Consider the following 21,156-nt stretch of genomic DNA (forward strand, 5'->3'; position numbering starts at 1 on the left):
CTGGGTGGAAAGCACCTAGCCCGTCCCAATAGTCACTTTTTATATTTCCCTTCAAAGTTGACCACTACCAGGGCCACTGAGAGACAAAGCTGGGCCTGGGGTAAACCATCATCTGGGCCCCGCCAACACCACCACTGCTGCCCTCTCCCTCAGTAGCGAATGAGAGAGTGTGCTCTGCTGGCTACAGGTTCTTCTTCCTGTGTCCCACCTCCTGTGAAGTAACTTCCTGTTTCCGCATAGGCAGCAGGTAGAAGGACCTGTGGCCGGCACAGCAGTCTCTTTTGATCACCGGCAGTAGGCCCTCCTTGGAGGCCGAACCCAGGGAATCTTGCACCCTCCTCTCCGTGGCCCTGACCACCACCTACTCCTGCTACTGGGGCCTACCAGACTAGCCCACCCCCTGATTACCTTTGATTGGCACTGATCTAGAGCAGGGACCCAGAACGTTCCTCCTGTTTCTGCAAGGAAGGCACATTTTGGCATCTTGCTACGTATTTTTACAGACTGGTTGTCCTGTATTTCATTTACAGCTCTCTCTCCAAAGCTTTAGTCTAAAGTATTTCAGAGGATCAACCATGTGAATCATCCAAAGACATTTTTGCCCCTTAAATCTTTTCCCCACTGCTCTCCCTTATAACCAGTATGCTAGGGCATAAACTGCTGAGCACTTCAACTCTAGCTGAAATTTGTTTAAAAGGAGTCCTTCGTGTGTCAGGAGAGGGCTTATTTTCAGGGAACCTGCAATTTTCAGCCCTTGTTTATGCTGTTCAGGAACTGGCAGCATGTAATTATCCCCTTCAGCTATAGCTAGCCTAAGATTTTAATATGACCGTGAGTGTGTGCGCATTAGCGGGCCATGGCACGCTTATTACACAAATCCTAGAAAGGTCTGCATCATAGATGAATAGTACAGAGGCTAAATGGCTCCAGCTTTGAAACTGATATTTGTTTGAGTGTGGGAGGGTTGAGCTGGGAGTCAATGGCCACGGAAGTGAATGAGAATACAGACTGGAACTTCAGAGCAGATACAGCATCCCCCTGGCCTACCAAGCAGTGATACAGCATCCCCCTCCAGTACGAGGATCCCTGACTTACCAAACATGAAAAAAAACGAATGGTCCTGCTACTGTTTGGCTTCTGCCTGCTCCGACTAGCTAGAGAGCTGCAGCAGCATCATCAGTCTATGTGCTCAGTGAACTCAATCCATGCTGGGTCTGGTCATAGAACAGAGCCTCCATGGGACTGAACTTCAAAGTTCGTGTGCTATTCTTTCATGCCAGAGGAAAATCTTAGCCCAGTTGTGCATGCCATGATAACATCAAGACTGGATTACTGTAATGCATGAAGGTTGCAAGCGACATGACCGACCCCATTTTTGAAAAAACTTCACTGGCTATCAGTACAATACAGGGCTAAATTTAAAACTCGGTCTCGCCTTTAAGGCCCTTAAAGGGAATGGCCCCGAGTATCTGAAGAATAAGATGATCCTCCACACACCGCCAAGGACACTAAGGTCCTCCCAAGGACTTTCACTAACTACACCCTCTCCAAAAGACATTACACAATGTGATACCCGCAAGCAAGCCTGAAAGGCTCCGCTTAACACAAGACTACCTCTACTTCAGGAAGCAGGTAAAAGCTCTTCAACCAGGCCTTTAATGGAAGAAGTAACTAACTTGTTAGTGTCACTCACACACACAAGGATTGACTCGGGCTGCACATAATGCAGCAGGACATGTTTATCCACTCCTACCCTAGCTGAGATAATATTTAACCATCTCACTGACCTCACGTGCAACTTTCTCTAAATCATTCACCTACTTTTTAACTCTTCTTGCTCGCTTACCTATCTATATGTTCCATCTTTGTTTATACCCTATACTGTCAGTTAAAATGTTGTATTACATATTGTGTTGACATTGTAAGTAGTGTACTATGCTATACTTTATTTGAATATTTTTACTGTTGTAATTTTCTACTGCTTTTTTAATTTATTTATTCTTACTGTACACCGCCTTGAGTGAATTCTTTCAAAAAGGCGGAAAATAAATCCAAATAAATAAATGTATTGTAGTTACTTGGAGTCATCATTTAAAGACTAGCTTTACGGTAAAGCACAATGGTTTTTGCTTATAATGGCAATTTCCAATGCACACTACATGTTTTACCTTAAGAGGGTTTTTTTTTTTACCTCTTAAAACATTGGTGTTAACACTTTTGACAAAAAAGACCAAAAAAATAAGCATTATGAAAATTATTCTGGTTTCATTTATCTGTGGTCTGGATCTGTCTGCTTTGCGTACTGTCATGTTGCCATATAAGGTTCTGAAATAAAATGAGAGATCTTTGGGGGTTAGGGGGAGGGGGAAGAGGAAGTGCTGAGGCTGCCAACACAGCGCAGTCTGGTTGCCGTGTGACTGAGCTCTGGGGGCAGGATGTGGCTACCTGCTTTGCTGAATGGTGGGGAAGGAGCCGAAGATACCTCAAGAAGACTGTTTCTCAAAAACCAGGCCTAGCTTCGGAAAAAAAAAATCACTAGGCCTATTTCCTGTATCCTAGAAGCTCACTTTTATATTTCTTAAGAATTTCCACTGACACATAAAGAGGCTGATTTTCAAAGCACATAGACTTGCAAAATTACATATACTATGTGCTATGAAAATGACCACCTTAATGTATTTGTTTAGTTATAAACGTGTTAATCAAGAAAAGGGTAAAAGCGATACAGGGTCTGGGTGGTGGCGCCCTCTACCTTCTACTCTGGCTGCAGTGGGGAAAGAGAGGCAGCACTTTGTTACAATTAAAAAAAGGGGTTCAAATTGGAGACCTGGCATAAAAATCAGCCATATCAACAGTGCCTGAAAGTAACGAGGGACTGAGAACAAGTTTAACCTCCCTCTTCCTCCTCCTCCCCCTCTTGCAATGTTTAGAGGATTGCTGAATACAAAATTACCCTCCTGTTTACTAAGCCGCACTAGTGGCTGCCGTATGCTAATGCCGACACAGCCCGTTCACTTTGAATGGGCTGTGTTGGCACTGCCACGCGGCAGACACTAACGCTGCTTAGTAAACAGGGGGGTTAATCTTTCCATTGGCATTTCAGTTGGTTGTGTGGAACATTTCAGTCCCTAGCCTGAATCCTAGATCTGTCTGATGGACCTCTGGACGTTATTTTTCTTTTGTTCTGACTATGCAAGTTAGCAGTTCAATCACCAATATGGAAAAGACATCTCCCCTCCAGACTAATTTCCTCCATGGTCATTCTGACTCTCAGCAAATCACTTAACCTCCTTATGCCCATGTTCTTCAGGGAAATGACAGATTGATCTCGTACAGCCTCCCAGCACTCCAATGAGAAATATTCTTATCACCGTTAGTGTTACAAAGGATCTGGGTTGCTGATTCTGGGAATATGTTGGATGTGTCACTACCTACAGATTAGGTTGCCTCTATAATGTTAAGAGGCCTGAGTTAGTTATCGCCCTCAGTGCTGCAGATTATACTAATGGTTAGCTTTAGAGGTCATCGGGGTAAAAAAGTAGCCATAAAAAGGAAACGATGAATCTCTGGGATTCGGAAGTGCAATATTTTAACCACTCCTACTCTGTAGATGGCTTGGGCCAAAACCACTTTATTCCCCTCACCCCACCATCATGTGTTGGTGTACATGGAATAGGGCACTTCCTGCTGCTAACCCCACCCCACAGGAAGCTATCATATTCTGCCTAAGCTATGCTGTATAATTCCAACAGTTCTTGACAGAACCTCTAAAGGCTGAGATACATTTTAATGGGAAAAGAGATCATAAAGGGATGGTGGCACAGGGAAGCCGAGCATTTCACTTCCGGAGCACTCGCTGGTTTTAATATGGCTCCAGCTGGTACCGATCAGAAACCTTTACAATATACAAAAACCAACCAGTGGCTTCAATGGAATGATGCTCATGATCTTAGTTTGGTTCCTACTGGTCACATCACTAACAGATCACCTAATCAATAAGCACCAATGCTGCCTTCTTGTAGGATCACCGATGGTAGAAGCTGAGTAGACATGCCGACTGAATGACTCACGGAGGCGATGCTGTTGAAAAGATGAGAGATGCTGGCAAGGCAGTGCATAGAAAGCAGCTGTATTACTGATCAATTTGTCTCCTTTCTAACTGAAACAGATTTACCTATGGAGGTGTTGATCTCCATCTTTGGTGGTGTTTGAGAACAAAAACTGAATCAATACCTGCCCAAGATGGTTTAGGCACAAGGGATCCTGCCTGAAGTAGAAGGATGGCCTAGTGATCTCCTGGGGTCTCTTTTGGCTTTATCATTCTACAATTCTGCCCTATGAATAAATCTAGAGGGAAAAGTATAGATGAGTGAATCTAGTTGCCAGTTCCATCACCACTCATGCCACCATAATTTCCATAAAAACAATTAAAAGGCAATAAAAATAGTACCTTTAAGCAAGGGAATAAAACACACTTACTATTCCAGAACCAGGATCAGCTCGCTGTTAGTCTCGTACACCTCTCGCAGGTCGACAACATGGGGACTGAACTTGGCCATCTCCAAGATGGCAATTTCATTGATGATGTCCATACGGCAGTCCTCGCCCTTTCTCCTTTTCCGCAGGAACTTGGCAGCATATTCTTTGCCTGTGGACTTGTCCACGCACTTTTTCACCACTGCAAACTTCCCCCTGTGGGGTTTGGAAATAAAGAGAAAGGAAGACAGTATTACTACTACTACAAATCATTTCTATAGCGCTACCAGTTGTACGCAGCGCTTCACAATTGAACATGAAGAAAAGACAGTCCCTGCTCAAAAGAGCTTACAATCTAAATCAGGACAAACAGACAGGACAAATGATAAGGGAAGGACAGACAGGCAAAGGGGTATCAAATTGCAATTTTTAAATTTTCTCCAGACTCAGAAGACTTCAGCGAGAGAATTATTTTATACTTTCTTACAAACAATATTGAAGTTTCCGTAGGCTGCTAGGCTACCTTTGCAGAAGATTTTCTATGTGACCTCTACTAAAAAAGATCTTCTGAACTCTTGTTAAGAATTTCTGCCTCCAACAAAGACCACCCGATACCCTCCCTGGATCTACCCCACTATTTTGTTTGCTGCTCACGGTCACGTGAGATTTGCTCCTCCTTTTCGCTTGCTTGTCCTGCACAAATATTCAGCAGCACTAGCCAGGTACATGTTGCTGAATATCTAGGTTTGGTCTAGTCGGTGTGATTTAAGCAGGCAGAAGCCACTTCTGTCCAGACGAATTGTTTCAAATATCAACCCCATAGATATTAACGTGTTAAAAAAAATCCCTAGAAAAATATAAAACATAAAAACTTTAAACCTCTGTATGAGAAAGATTTTACATCATTACAGTTTAGTCTTGTGATTAGCATAATTAGGAAAGCCAAACTGAGAAATCATAATGTTGGAATACTTCAAAGGCATACCGCCACAGACAGCAACCAGCTTATTTAGACAGTAAGATCGCTGTAGCAAATGTATTCACTGCACAAGGTCAACACAATTGTTTTAAGCTAGACCTTCGTGTATTTGTATTGGTAATACTTTCCGGCTAGGAGACAGAAACCAATCTCATTTCACTGAACTCTGCATAAAAATGATAGAATACATTGATTTGAGTTCACCAGAAAGCTTTGTTCCATTGCACTATGAATAAGTTGGCCCCTTTAACAAAATAGCACAAGGACTATAGCCTTGGGCATCGGGCTGCTATAAGTTATCTTGAGGAGCCAATAATGCCTCAAATCCATCAGCCGATAGACTCGATGTTTGTCAACTTCTGGAGTCTTCTCAGGACATTATTGCTAAACGTGCTTTTTTTAGTATCATTTCTCACTGAAATTGAAAAAGAAAACCTTATTCTTAAATTTTCTCTCTCTAAAAAGCAGATTCCATTTTGTGAACGGCTAATAAATATGTTTCCTGATGTGGCCAAACAAACACAGCTTTGTAGGAAGCAATTCCTACAGTTAAAGCCAAAGGTTTTGGCTGTGGGATATACATTTCTCCTTAGATTTTGCTGTAAGTGCTTGGTCAATTATGGAAACGATATATATTTGTTGATTCTGCTCGCTAGCGATTTCCGTGAAGCAATGCCGACAAAGCCCATCTAAAGTGAATGAGCTTTGTCGGCATTGCTGCATCGGGAATCGCTGGTGTGGTTGGTAAAAGAGGCCCTTGGAGACTTGTTCTTCAGGAAAATTGAGGAAAATAATAAAAACAAAAAAATGCATTGAATCCAAGGAACTTTGAAAGGGTCAAGTCCTTTCCTTCCTCACCAGATCTGAAGGCTTTTAAAATGTAGTTACTGGAGCTTTCCTGAGTAGTGTCTTTCTAGTCTTTCCTTCGCACTAATCTCATTGTAACAGTTGCAGCTGGAGTGAAAGGTGGAGGCTACTGCTGTCCCCAAACCTGGTATTTTTTTTTTAAGAGATTATGTCAGTGTTTCGCTTTATATTGGTCAATCTGAAATCATCATCAAAACCAGTTTAAAAAGACTGCACACCAGATCTCTCCCCAACTCCCACCCCCAGCCACAAGCTGTACCTGCTTTTTCATTAAAGTTCGTAAGAAAATGCTCCTGAAATTTGGCTGCTTGTTTTAAAAGATTTAGTCTATGGAGAAGCCAAACATATGACATGATAATAATGAACCCTTCCTAACTGGGTGAGTGTGTGGAACACTCATTCGGGTTGGGAAGGGCAGGTGAATTTATAACCAGACACCAGCATTAACAAAGAGTTTCCATTCATCTAAGAAACTAGAGCAGTGGTCTTCGCTCCCAGTTTGAGAGCCACCAATGGGGCAGGTTTTTGGGATGTCCCTAATGAATGTTCACGAGAGAGATTTGTAAACGTCCTACCTTTTGCTCTCTGCAAATCTCTCTCGTGCATACTCATTAGTGATATCTCAAAAACCGGAACCGTTGGCAGCCATTGAAGACTGAGAGTGAAGACCATTGAACTAGAGGTATTAATACCATGGAAACAAAGACAGAGCTGTAAAAGTAATGACCAGGTTACCCCTCACAGAAAGCAACCCCTCTTTGAGCTAAGTACCTCTGCAGATATGAGCGAAGGCAGACAAAGCAAGAGAATAAAGCGGCTAAACAGGAAGAATGAAGAAATATGTTTATCCATCTCAGTGCAGACTAGATATCTTGGCGCCTTAACACAGATTCTTAGCAAAAGACTTATTCAGAGAGACACGGGCATGTCATGTAAAATGTTAAGCCCTAATGCACACTTAGCATGTGCAAACGTACGGTATTTTCTGTATTACTTTTCTAGAGGGGTGTGTCAGGGGCAGAGAATGGGCGTGGATGCACTATCCAGCTAGCATGTTCTGAAGGCTGCATGCTAACCAGTTAGCGCATGCATAACGCAGGACTGCTTCCCTGTTAATTTTTTTTTCAGGTTACATGCGTTAATGTGAAAATTAGCACACGACCTGAAAGATGCATACCAGAAATTCCCTTATTGCCTGGGTGAGCTAGAAATGTGCTTAGTGTGAGGGAAGGTCCCACGTCAGCCCATTTATTAACACACTTTAGTAGACATACTCCACAATAAGGTTAATGCAATTTTTGACATACCCTTTCTTAGGTCAGAACAGAATGACCGAAGGATGACAGTAGCAGAGAAACGAGATTGCACTAGACTACACAAGGGTCTACAGATGTGATCTTGGAAGCTCCTGTACAACAGCTTTTTTACTTAGGTTAGGTGCAGCTCTGGTTGTCCTATTGGACAGACTAGATGGACCATGGGGGTTTTCTACCATCATATGCTACGTTACTGTGCCTTATGCTGAGTCAATAAAAAATCAAAAGGTACCCCAGCCTCTAAAGAATATCTGTTTTCTCCAGAAACTGGCACATAACTGAAGATGTATTTTCAGTGTGCACCCTTCAGCTCTGTTCACATCCCACCTCCTGCCAAACCTTTTTTCTGATAGAATTACTGAGCAGTAAGTATCAATATGGCTTAATGGAGAAGAGCCACCATGAGCTTAGAAAAGGGTGGTCGTGCTTTACCGATCTATTAAGAATTCTTTGAAGGGGTAAATAGACATGCGAGTAAGGTTTTGGGGACAGAAACCCTTGTGGTGGCCAATATCTTGGCTTACTCTCCTCCAGAGGCACTTGTCCTTGTGGTGCTACTGACCCAGTTGCCATATGTGAGATGAGACAATACTTAGGATTAATTTTTGATTCACATTTGGCTTTTGCTCCTGTGCCAGGTTAGATGACTGCATCCATTCTTGGATTCTGATAGTTTTAGATTGGTTCTACAGTCAACTGTTTGTCCATTTATGGATTATTGTTAATATTACATAAGTACATAAGTATTGCCATACTGTGAAAGACCAAAGGTCCATCAAGCCCAGCATCCTGTTTCCAACAGTGGCCAATCCAGGTCACAAATACCTGGCAAGATCCCCAAAAAGTACAAAATATTTTATACTGCTTATCCCAGAAATTGTGGATTTTCCCCAAATCCATTCAATAACGGTCTATGGACTTTTCCTTTAGGAAACCGTCCAAACCTTTTTTAAACTCCACTAAGCTAACCACCTTTACCACATTCTCTGGCAACGTGCATGGGTTTGCCACAGATATCAAATTGTCACAATTGCGCAAAATGACATATCCTTTGTGACTGGTGGTCTTCGATGCTTTGACCACATTATGCCTACATTAATCAATCTTCACTGGCCACTGATTAAATGTCAGTTCAATATTTTATAAACAGGCAGTGACCTTCTCCGCATTCATTCCAACAAGATCTATCCAGAGGAAGTGGAGGACGAAACCCAAATGGAATTTACATTCCAAAGTAGTATGGGATTTGTAGTCCCTGATTCTATCCTTTGAAATCAGTGCTGGGGGTCTCATATGAAATGAGATGAGATTGTCAGAAATCCAGAACTGGTCTAAATTCTCTCCCCTGGAACTGGGTAACTTGGAAGCTCTGTTCATCCCAATTGGGTATCCTTGCCCTAAGATGATGGAAATTTGGTTTTCAGAACTCCCAGCAGATCTGGTTTCAAGATTACCAAAATAACATAACCTGACCTGGTTCTCAGACCAGTTGTACACCACTTTGTATCCCTATGGTGATCCTGAAGTCTGTGCTTGCTCTGAGCTTCAAGGATGGGATATAAGTGGGAAACCACTGCTGAAGGGGCATGGGGGATATCATACACATCTACCTTGATGACTGTGGTTCATGAAATGCTCTGGCACCGCCAGGAAAGTTCTACAGAAAACCAGCTACTGCCATTGAATTTTTAAAAACTGCGATTAGTCTAGGATCACCTCTAGAAACTTAGAAAGAAGGCTAGAAGGAACCTCAAGATAGTCATCCAGTTCATATGGTCCAGTATTGCCTGGTACAGACTGGGCCCAGACTAGTGCATGTGCATTTGGTGGACATACAGCTAAATTCTACAATATGGATCACTAGTGGTGCTCTATAACCTATTGATACCAAGTGGTTGCTAGTACTGAGTATAACTGTCCCACCAAATCTTTGTCGCTGAAGCACCACAGCAAGTTCACTCGCTTGAATCCAAGAAATCCCAGAGCTTCCTCTTCACCACAACATTTACCACCTTCCGTCCAAGATGCCTGCTGTTGAAAAATCCAGCCTGGGCTCACTTTCTAGAACTAGACCTGACTGTTGACCAGAAACACATGCAATTGACAACGTGGTTTCAACCTTCCATGTTGATTGTGGTCATGGCTAAATCTATTTTGGTCGGGCTGAGGCTAATGGACATTGAATAGTCTGGGGCTTCGGAGGTGGTCTGCACTGCCCCTGTTGGGTCAACAAGACAACACTGTCAATACATATCCACTCGAACAGCTACTTGGCAGTCTTGCGGTTTTGCACACCATATCTCACTCCACTGTTGACTGGCTTAGTTGAGTAACAAGCATATGCCAAGAAGAAGATCGAGTTCATCCCTCTGCTACCTAAACCATCCCAGACTGATTTAGAGTCTGCTCTAAGGTAGGTTAAGATATGTAGGATTATAGAACAGTCATTCCCTTTTTTGTCCTGAAGAAGATGGCAGCATATCTTTCTGGGAACATCCAATGCCCACCTTGACCATTTACTGTTTAGCACATAATGTTGAATAGAACCCATGAAATATAAAAGCTTCACAAAGCATTTCAAAATCACTAACCAAGAGCAGGTGGGTTGCCAGAGAGACCGGAACTGCTGAAATGTAAATAGTCAAATTGTGAGAGGAAATGAAAGCCAAACAGAAGGAAATTGCTACCCAAAGCCAAGGCTTAATATGCTACAATCATTCTTTTTCATCCTCTAAAGGGGGGGGGGGGGGGGGGGGGGGGGCGGTGGCAGACATACAAGAATCCCAGGATTCTGGCTTATTTTGTCCTTGTGTTACAGCAGTGAACTTGGACACAAAGATGAGCGATTCTCACTAAGATAGTACAGGTTCTGTCATATTTTATCAAATATGAAGGCGCTGTTGGAGGCCAGCCAGTCTTTCCCTAGCCATCTGCAATGGTGCTTACTTTAACTGGAAGTTCTGATCTGGTGTCATTAGCCTCTGTTCAACATCCATTATCGGGAGCACAGTTTGCTAGTTGGTTAGAATGAAAGGAGACCAGAATGCAATTGGGTCTAGGAGGAAGGTGGCAGAAGCAAGATAAACCTTTAAAAGTGCCCCCCCCCCCCCCCCAAACACACTCTACATCCTTAGCCAATCCTACAGCTCGGAGAAAGCCAGTCCTTCCCAGTTTCAATACACGTTGATCTGTGTAAGCTCCTGGACCTGCGATGCAGCAATGCCAGTGAAGCAGAACTAAGAAGTTCTTAATTAGCCTGTCAGCTAAGAAGCCAGAGTAACTGTCCATGGCTCTGTGTGGAAGTGACCCAAGTTAGCTATTGCAGGCTGGCTCACTAATGGTTTTATCCTCCTGAAGCCCGGAAAGCTACCCTACGCAACTCTAACTTTGGAAGAAACGAACCCGGGGATAGGGGTAGGTGACAAGGGGAGTAGGAAGCAGAGGAGTGGCCTAGTGGTTAGAGCACTGGCCTTGACATCCAGAGGTGCCTGGTTCAAATCCCACTGCTGCTCCTTGTGATCTTGGGCAAGTCAGTCACTTAACCCTGTATTGCTTCAGGTACAAATTTAGACTGTGAGCCCAACAGGGAAATACCCAGTGTACCTGAATGTAATTCACTACTGAATAACGTGTGAGCAAAATCCAAATAAATAAAATCAGTAATATAACTACCAGCAAAGATCCTGCAAGTCAACAAGTTCTCTCACTAGCCAAGCTGGCCAAAAGTCAGCTACTTAACAAGCCCAGGAGCATCTGGTGCAGGAAATATGTCCTGTGTAACATTTAGCGCTCCCACCCTACACATTGCATCATGACCAAACAGGAGTGGCAATAGAAAGGGTGAAATTTTGTCACCACTGCCTCCCTGATGCCCTGTTCGGCTGCATTGCCTGCACTGCCTGTGCACAGTTCACTACAGACCTATCCTATCCCTCCCTCCCTTTGCCTTCCTGTTAATAAAAGGAAATGAAAAAAAAATCAAGAATATAAGCGGGAACAAAGCCATCAAACATATTTAATATTATACAGGACAGTTTAAGCAAGAACATGAGCTTGAAACGGGAGCCAATGAAGAGAAACGAGAACTGAAGAAGAACTATCCAATCTTTTAAGTCCCAAACCATGTCAAATTAACTATGTTGCCTGCAGAAGAAACCAGGACAGAGTCATGGGAAGAACAAAATTTCCAACAACCTCTGTATACTCTGGAGAAGAGACAGGAAAAAGGGAAAATTATCAGGGCAGAAGTCAGACATTCAGAGGCCCAGGGCAGCAACCGGGGAGGGGGCCAAAAAGCAGGTCGTCAGTCAGCCTATGCCTCCTTTATATTGAGGCAGGTTTGGGGCCCCCTATGGTGTGGGGGCCCAGGGCAATTGTCCTTTTTGCCACCTCCTAACACCAGCCCTGGATATTATAGAGGTTCATATCTTTCATGCAGATATAAATCACAAAAAGCAGCACACTTATACACCCCACACCTCAAACTTGTGTGCCAGAGCCGGTGGTGGGAGGCGGGGATAGTGCTGGGCAGACTTATACGGTCTGTGCCCTGAAGAGGACAGGTACAAATCAAGGTAGGGTATACACAAAAAGCAGCACATATGAGTTTATCTTGTTGGGCAGACTGGATGGACCGTGCAGGTCTTTTTCTGCCGTCATCTACTATGTTACTATGTTATTTAAATAACTTCATGGTATGAAGTCAGGCCTTTTCAATGGAAATGAGACTTTGGAATGAGGGGTGGGGTCATAGGACTGGGGTGAAAGGGGGCAGACTCAGGAGTAAGGTAAGGAAATATTTCTTTGCAGAAAAGATGGCGGAGGTGGTGGAAATGAGGGCAGTATCTGAACGCAAATAAAGCATGGGGCAAGCACAGAGGATCTCCAGGGGAGAAGGAATTGCAAACACATGATTGCTCGTTTGGAAAGATAGACTAAAAAGAAACACAGACCACAGGGGGTTTAGGGCCATCACTTTCTCTCTCTCTAAATAGGCGATTTCATCCGAGTTTCACTTTGCCTTCCCAAAATTTCCCTTTCTTCAATTTTTTGATGCTGCTTTTAACTCCTAACCCTTACCCACTTGTTCAGTACCCATATTTTATCATTTCCACCTTAATAATTCCCTTATCTTATTTGTCCTGTTTGTCTGTCCTAATTAGATTGTAAGCTCTGTCCAGCAGGGACTGTGTCTTCATGTCCAAGTGTACAGCGTTGCGCATGTTTTGTAGCACTATAGAAATGATAAATAGTAGTATATCACTTTCAAATTGGCACCTCCCTGTTTGACTCTCAAATAAATCTTCCTCTTAAGTGCTTTCATGTAGCATGTGTGGGATAACTTTTGTCCACCACCTGTATTTCATAATATTGTCATAATAAACCAGGATTAGCTAATTTAAAAGAGTTAAGCATCAAAGTCAAGTTGGATGACCAAATATAGGCATTTTAAAAAAGGGCAGTTTGGAAGTGTGACCTTGTGATTTAATCTTGGCTAATTTTACATAAGCACATAAGCGTTGCAATACTGAGACAGACTGAAGGTCCATCAAGCCTGGTATCCTGTTTCCAACAGTGGCCAATGCAGGTCACAAGTATCTGGCAAGATTCCAAATAGGATTTTATGCTGCTTATCCTAGAAATAAGCAGTGGATTTTCCCAAATACATTTTAATACTGGCTTATGGACTGGAGTAGCCTAGTGGTTAGTGCAGTAGACTTTGATCCTGGGGAACTGAGTTCAATTCCCACTGCAGCTCCTTGTGACTCTGGGCAAGTCACTTAACCCTCCATTGCCCCTGGTACAAAATAAGTACCTGAATATATGTAAACCGCTTTGAATGTAGTTGCAAAAACCTCAGAAAGGCGGTATATCAAGTCCCATTCCCCCTTCCCTTTCTTTTAGGAAGCTATCCTTTTAAACCCTGCTAAGCTAACTGCTTTTACCACATTCTCTGACAACAAATTCCAGAGTTTAATTACACGTTGAGTAAAGAAATATTTTCTCCGGTTTGTTTTAAATTTACTACTTTGTAGCTTCATTGCGTGCCCCCCTAGTCCTAGTATTTTTGGAAAGAGTAAACAAGCGATTCACGTCTACCTGTTCCACTCCACTCATTATTTTATATACCTCTATCATATCTCCCTTCAGCCATCTTTTTTTCTCCAAGCTGAAGAGACCTAGACGCTTTAGCCTTTCCTCATAAGGAAATCGTCCCATCCCCTTTATCATTTTCGTTGGCCTTTTTTGTACCTTTTCTAATTCCACTAATTTTCTGTTTTGTTTGATATTTAAATTGCCTCAAATATTACTATGTTGAAATCAGACATTTAACTGATATTCAGATGAACAAATTGGATATCTAGTATGGTTTGGAAAATGGTCACATTTTCCATGCTTGGGTGTAAAATTGATATATTGTTTTACCTGGTCAGAAAGCAGTGTGCATAAATAAGATATTGCTCCAGTCTTGGGTTTAAACTTCCATCCTTAAGGTCTGTCTGTCTCCAGGTACTTGAAGCTGAGAGAGTGGCAACACTGCCTTGGACATACAGTAGGTTGTACAAGGAAGATGAAGGCCCAGCAAGGGTTGGGTAGGTGATTCAGTGCTCATTATAACCCCTTGGGTATTTATGCATTGTTTTGTTATAATGTAAGGGGAAATGGTTGGATCCCCAAGCTTAATACATTCAAACCCAACAGCTTAGTTTTCCGTTCAGGAAATGCTGTTGCCTGGTCAAAGCAGTAATTTGCAAGTTGAATATTCAGAAGTCTAGCATACATAAACAGGGCCCGAGTAATACAAACACGAGTATTTTCAAAGCACTTAGACTGGCAAAGTTACGTGGAAGGGCATTTTCCATATGATGTCTAAGTCGGGCTTTGCATGGTTTGCGCTAAATGTCTCAAACCCAAATAGGAAATATGGCCATTTTTGGAAAGCAAAACATCTTATCTTTTTTTTTCGAAAATTGCCACATGCATGATGTTTTCGTGCTCTATGCATTTATCTTTTGAGGTTATTTGGGGGGAAAAAATCCATAAATAGAAAATCAAGCTATTAAGATGTAGGAGGAGCCAGCATTCTTAGTAGACTGGCCACACACACATCTCAGGAGAGCAATGGGGGCGCCCTGGGGGAGGGGCACTGCAGTGGACTTCACATGAAAGCTCCCAGGTCCACATATCACCATTGCTCCCTTATATTGTAGAGTGAGCCCTCCAAAACCAACCAAAAACTGGGTAAGTAGGGGGGGTCATCCCTGATTCCCTCCAGTGGTCATTTAGGGCACCTTTTTGTGCCTTATTTGTTCTAAAAACAGGTCTAGACCAAAATGTTGACGTTTCAGACCTAGACGTTTTCATTTTGTTTCATTATGGCTGTAAAACATCCAAGTGTTAGGAACAACCTAAGCCCACCCCGACACGCCCCTGACATGCCCCCTTGTGGTTTGAATGCACTGCAAAAGAATTGCATAGATAAACGTCTGAAAATAGGTTTTGAAAATACCAATTTGGACGTTTTGAGAAGAAATTCAGCCAAATGCTGCTTTATGACACTTTTTGGACATTTTTCTCTTTCGAAAAATGAGCCCCATAGTAACCTGTAAGTCTAAGTGCTTTGAAAATGAACCTCCGTGTTCACTAATGGATAAATCACAGGACAAAATCGTTTGTAATGTTTGAGAAAATCTTGGCCTAGTCTTTCCCTTCCCACGAACTAGTATGACCTTCTGATAAAGCCATTAGTTTATTATTATTCAATGTTATGAAGCCCTTATCTGAAGGAGAGATAGCAAAGTAAGCAAATATAGATGTTTGACCACAAGCAATTCTGAAGAACGTTTTTCTGAAAGAAATTAAACCAAACACACCACCACAACCACTAGGATCCTGAGCAGAGGCATAGCTAGGTGGGGCACAAGGGGAGCAGTTGCTTCCCCAGTGGCGTACCAAGGGTGGGGTGGTACGCCCCGGGTGCACGCTGCTGGAGGGGTGCAGAGAGCAGCCGCGCGCCTGTCGGCTCCGCTGGTTCCCTGCTCCTTCTGCCCCGGAACAGGTTACTTCCTGTTCTGGGGCAGAGGGAGCCAGTGGAGCCGACAGCCGCGTGACTGCTCCCAGCAGCTAAGAATGCACCTGGGGGGAGGGGTGTCATTGCGCCGAGGGGGGGCCACCACTGTACCCTGGGGGGGGGGGGGTGCGCAGCGGCGATCTGCCCCGGGTGACAGCCGACCTAGGATCGTCACTGTGCTTCCCAAACCGATTTTGAATGAAATGGTGCCTATGCGAATTGGGCTTCGCATCGGCACCTATTTTACAAATGGTTTGCTCCCCTTGATGTCAAAACCTGGCTACGCTTCTGGTCCTGAGCTATTTACAGAGCTCACTTCCAACTATCATAGCTTGCTAGCTCATTGCAAAGGGAAGCAATTTCATCCACCAGGATAAAAGAAAACCCCCAAACACTGGCTTCCAAAAGAAGTCCTCCTTTCCCTTGAAAAGTACCAATTCAGACAGCAATGTCCTGACTGAAGCATTTGCCCCTGGATTCTATATATGTTTTCTCCACACTCATCTCTCCCTACACTCCTCCCCGGGAACTCCGTTCACTGGGTAAATCTTTCTTATCTGCACCCTTCTCCTCCACCGCTAACTCTAGACTCAGTTCCTTTTATCTTGCTGCACCATATCCCTGGAATAGACTTCCTGAGGTGGTATGTCAAGCTCCATCTTTGTCCGTCTTTGAATCTAGGCTAAAAGCCCATCTTTTTTTTATGCTGCTTTTAACTCCTAACCCTTACTCACTTGTTCAGTATCCTTATTTTATCATCCCCACCTTAGTAATTCCCTTATCTCTTATTTGTCCTGTTTGTCTGTCCTAATTAGATTGTAAGCTCTGTCGAGCAGGGAGTGTCTCTTCATGTTCAAGTGTACAGCGTTGCATACGTCTAGTAGCGCTATAGAAATAAGTAGTAGTAGTAGTACCTAGATTCTGCGTGGAGATACGCACATAACTTAATTGGCAGATCAAGGTAATCGGCATTTTTAACAGTACTTACCAAGCAATAATTAACAATTTATGCAAGGAAATCGCTAAGCATATTCTATAAAGAACTGCGCCTAAATTGCAAAGTGCGGAGTTCAAAATAAATGCACGTAGCTTCAAAGGTGCATATTTATGGGCGTTTTGTGGGCGTTCCAAAATTTCCACGCGTAATTATAGAATATGGGTCGGTACGCCTAAGTCTACGTGCACGGATTTACACTAGGCTTTTGTTGGACGCACGTAGATTTAGGTGCTACAGTATCGACTAAGCAAATTTTATACACTGCGCCTACATTTTATAGAATACGCTTAGATGTACGCGGATTTTTTAGGCACCTTGGTGGCTAACCTGTTTATTTTTTTAATAGCTTTTATAGTCATGGCAACATAATATGGAATGCTTTTATGATACATGTATTTATTTATTTATTTATTTCATTTATGTCCCAATAGATCAGGTTCAATGTGCCTAACAATTTATTGTTATTAACAGTACAAAAAGTGATGTGGGATAATATACATTAAATAGTAATAACAAAGTAAATGAAGATTATTACAATACTAGTAAAAAAAGGCCCGTTTCTGGAGCCAATGAAACGGGCGCTAGCAAGGCTTTCCTGTGGCTCCCCCCCCCCACCCGTCGTCGATGTGGGTGAATTGCTCCGCCTCCGCCCTCAACGTCATAACGTTTGACGCGAGGGCGGGGCCCAGAGACTGTGATTTTCGAGGCTTCAGCGCTTCGAACATACGAACCTTGGTTTCAGTGACGTCAGCAGCCAATAGAACGTTGAGGGTGAGTTTTATATTTATAGATGTAATATGGAAGCGAATGCTAGTCGCAAAAAGGTAACAATTTATAGTTAACCATGTATAATAACAGAATGGAACTGGGAAATTGAATAATTGTACAATGAGGGTTTTAAATTAATTATGGAGTTGACCAGCATAAATCATTAAGGAGGTCTCTTACTAAGCTGCGGTAAAAAGTGGCCTGTGCTAGTTTTGGTGCATGAAATAGGCGCATACCGGGCCATTTTTTACCAGTAAATGGCCATGCGGCAATATTAAAAGCCCCTATTGCCACCTATTTCGAAGACGGCAAGGGCTGAAGCACTGCTCATGTGGCAATCGGGCAGATGTGATTTTCACCTTCTCTCTGCCTCTGGTATCAGGCGAGTTCCCACCATGACAGTACCCACTCACCAATTCCCCCCGAGACAATTCCTACCAAGGACCCCACCCCACCCCCCCTCGGTCATTTCCTATGCTCCCTAGCCTTTTTGTATTGACCATTGCTTCTTTCTTGTATTGGATCCCATCAACCCTGGTAATTTGTTATAAATCATAATTAATGTGTCATTTTGAGGGGCTGAATTAGGTTGAAACCCTAGTTTGGGGGTGTGGGGTGGTACTGCCCTCCCACATGGACTGCAGTTTGTATTTATCTATTTATTTATGACATTTAGATCCCAGATTAAACATGAATTAGGTTGAAACCTAGTTTGGGTGTGTGTGTTGGGGTGGGGGGTCATTGCCCTCCAACATGAACTGCATGTCTGGAAGAGGAAAGTGATGTGTAAAAGATAATGTTGAAGGTGGGGGGTACTGCCCCTCCCCCCCCCCCAACAATCTGGAAGAGGAAAGGGAGGAAGATCACTTGTCCTAGTGTGTTTTTGTATTTTGGGGGTTATGGGTGGGAATTGTCCAGATGGGAACTGACCTAGACCCTGCTTCCTCCTGTCAAAAGTGGGATACATTCTGTGGATTTTCTGAGAAACAAAGCTCCTTGCACAGGACACCTAAAATGCTATGGAATAGCCAATATGTGTTCCTATCTTTTAGTCTACACCTACGTTTAATACGTTACACAAAATTTCAAGTGATGAACATGTTGCCAACTCCAACAAAATGGAGAAGGCCTGAAACTGCCAAATTCTAGACAGAAAAAGTGTGTCTTCCTACCCATCTACTCTGTATTTTCCAGGTTACCAATGACCTTATTTAAGGTCATTTTACTGTGAACACATGAGATTTTTTTGGCAGGCAGCATTCACCAAGGATCTGATTCATAGTATGAGTTGACTGAATCTGACATGCCCCAAACACTCATCTACCCAGGGCTTTTTTTGAGGGGGTACTGAGTACCGGCGCCTTTTCCACCCTCTGATAAAACTGACCCATGGACCCCAAGTTTTAATGAAAGAGCTCAAGCTCTACACACCAATTCTGCCTTGTCATAGATTCTGTGACTGGTTGCAAGGGGCCTGGCTATTGTGGGATGGGTCCATCAGTGATCACCTCACCCCTGAAGGGTAGCCTAGCATTTGAGTACCGGCACCTTTTTTGCTAGTAAAACCACACTGCATCTACCATTTACTAGAATATAAGGGCTGAGAACTGTACCTGAATGTAACTCACCTTTAGCTACTACTGAAAAAGGTGTGAGCAAAATCTAAATTAAAAAAAAAAAAAATATATATATATATATATGAAAATGTCAAGTATGACTAACAAACATGGCTGACATATAAAGAGGTCCTTTAGGACAGCAGGTTAGGTTTCCTTCCTTAGGTTTGGTAGAGCGTGTGTGTCATGTGCTTTGCACTTCTGGAAAGCAAACACAAGCTCTTTGCAATTACAAATTCTGCCCAAGACATTGCATGTGGTTATTTTATTTTCAAATGAGAGGGAAGAAAAAGGAGAAATCAGAAGCCAAAAATAAGCAAACAGGAGGCATTTTTATATCCTAATGGCAACAGCTCAAATGTGCATCATGACTGTGCCTTGATAGGAGTTGGAGGAACAGCCTAAGCACAGATCATAGTGCTGAGAAGCACCAGAGCCAGGATCAAACACCACTGCTGCTGTTCCTTGTGATCGTCGGGGGAAAGTCACTTAACCCTCTGTTGCCTCTGTGTGAGCCCTTCAGGGACAGAAAAATGCTTACTGTACCTGAATGTACACTGCTTCAATAGCTTGCAGCAGTATGTAAGAAATTAAATATTATTATTATTAGCATTTGTATAGCGCTACCAAACGCACGCAGCGCTGAACACCTGATACAAAGAGACAGTCCCTGCTCAAAAGAACTTACAATCTAAATAATACAGACAGACAAGACAGTTACGGGTGAGGGAAGATAAGTAACCTTCTCCTGTTTGGTGAAGTTTATTCTGCTTTTATAACCAGTGATAAGAGAGTAGAGGGTTATGGACTTGATATACCACCTTTCTGTAGTACAACCAAAGTGGTTTACATATTCTATATAGGTATTTTCTCTGTCCCTAGTGGTCTCACAATCTGTTTTTGTACCTGGGGCAATGGATGGTTAAGTGACTTACCCAGGGTCACAAGGAGCTGCAGTGGGGATTGAACCCAGCTCTCCAGGTTCTCAGCTCACTGCACTAACCATTAGGCTACTTCTCCACTCCTGTAGGGAGCAGGGTATCTTCTATGCAGAGCCCGTCTTAGCAATTGCAGGGCCCTGTGCAGACCAGTTCAGTGGGCCACCCACCCCCTATGCCCGCACGCCTGCCCGCCCCCCACCATAAGCCATAACTTATCAGAGTTTAAAAGGAGGTTTAGAGCTCTCGGAACCCCACATCACTCCATACCTTGATGTACATCCACCACGTTCCAGTAGAGATCACCAGACAACAGTGGCAGCGATTTTCATATCCCATCAGCTGCCAAGCCCAGAGCCTCCTCACTGCTGCATTCTGCCTTTGTGGAAGCAGGAAGTGACATCAAAGGGGGCAGGACACAGCAGTGAGGATGCTCTGGGCTTCGCAACTGATGGGATATGAAAATCGCTGCCGCTGCCTAATGCTCTCTACTGAAATGTGGATGCACATTAAGTTACGGAGCGTGGAGGTGTTTCGAGACAGGAGGATAGACGTGCCAGAGATGTGGGGTCTCTAGGAGCGCGGGGCCCTGTGCGATCGCCCCTGCCTAAGACCGGCCCTGCTTCTAGGCAATGGCGTACCAAGGGCGGGGCGGTGGGGGCGATCCGCACCGGGTCAAGCTGCAGGAGGGGTGTAGGGAGCAGCCACATGTCTGTCTGTTCCGCTGGTTCCCTGCTCCCTCTGCTGTTACTTCCTGTTCGGGGCAGAGGGAGCAGGGAACTAGTGGAGCAGACAGCCGTGTGACTACTCCCAGCACCCCAGCAGGTAAGAAGAGTGCACCCGGGGGTGGGGGAGCTTGGAGGTGATGTGCCGGGGGGGGGGGGGGGGGGGCGGCAGGGGCATAGCTACGGGTGGGCCTGAATGGGCCCAGGCCCACCCAGTTTGGGCTCAGGCCCATCCAGAGAAGACTCCCAACACCTCCGTCACCGACGTGTCTCCTCACACCCTCTCCCACCCCCTTTGTAGCGCTTCCCTTTAATGCTATCGACGCTGCCTCCTCACCTCACAGTCTCCGTTTTCCACCCCCGCGGCAGCGCTTGCAAGTTGCTATCGTTGGCGCGCTGCCAC

The 21,156-nt window shown here is 43.8% G+C and overlaps 1 protein-coding gene across 1 annotated transcript in view; it reads right to left on the minus strand.

Annotated features, from left to right (window-relative positions):
- Positions 1-21,156, minus strand: part of LOC115481747 (serine/threonine-protein kinase 17A-like) — an 89,462-nt gene that overhangs the window by 52,084 nt on the left and 16,222 nt on the right. Inside the window, exon 3 of the mRNA XM_030221118.1 lies at positions 4,480-4,692. Coding sequence (XP_030076978.1) covers positions 4,480-4,692 — 213 coding nt within the window. The remainder of the gene's footprint in view (positions 1-4,479; positions 4,693-21,156) is intronic.

This window comes from Microcaecilia unicolor, chromosome 12 (genome assembly GCF_901765095.1).
Source record: "Microcaecilia unicolor chromosome 12, aMicUni1.1, whole genome shotgun sequence".
NCBI lineage: Eukaryota > Metazoa > Chordata > Amphibia > Gymnophiona > Siphonopidae > Microcaecilia > Microcaecilia unicolor.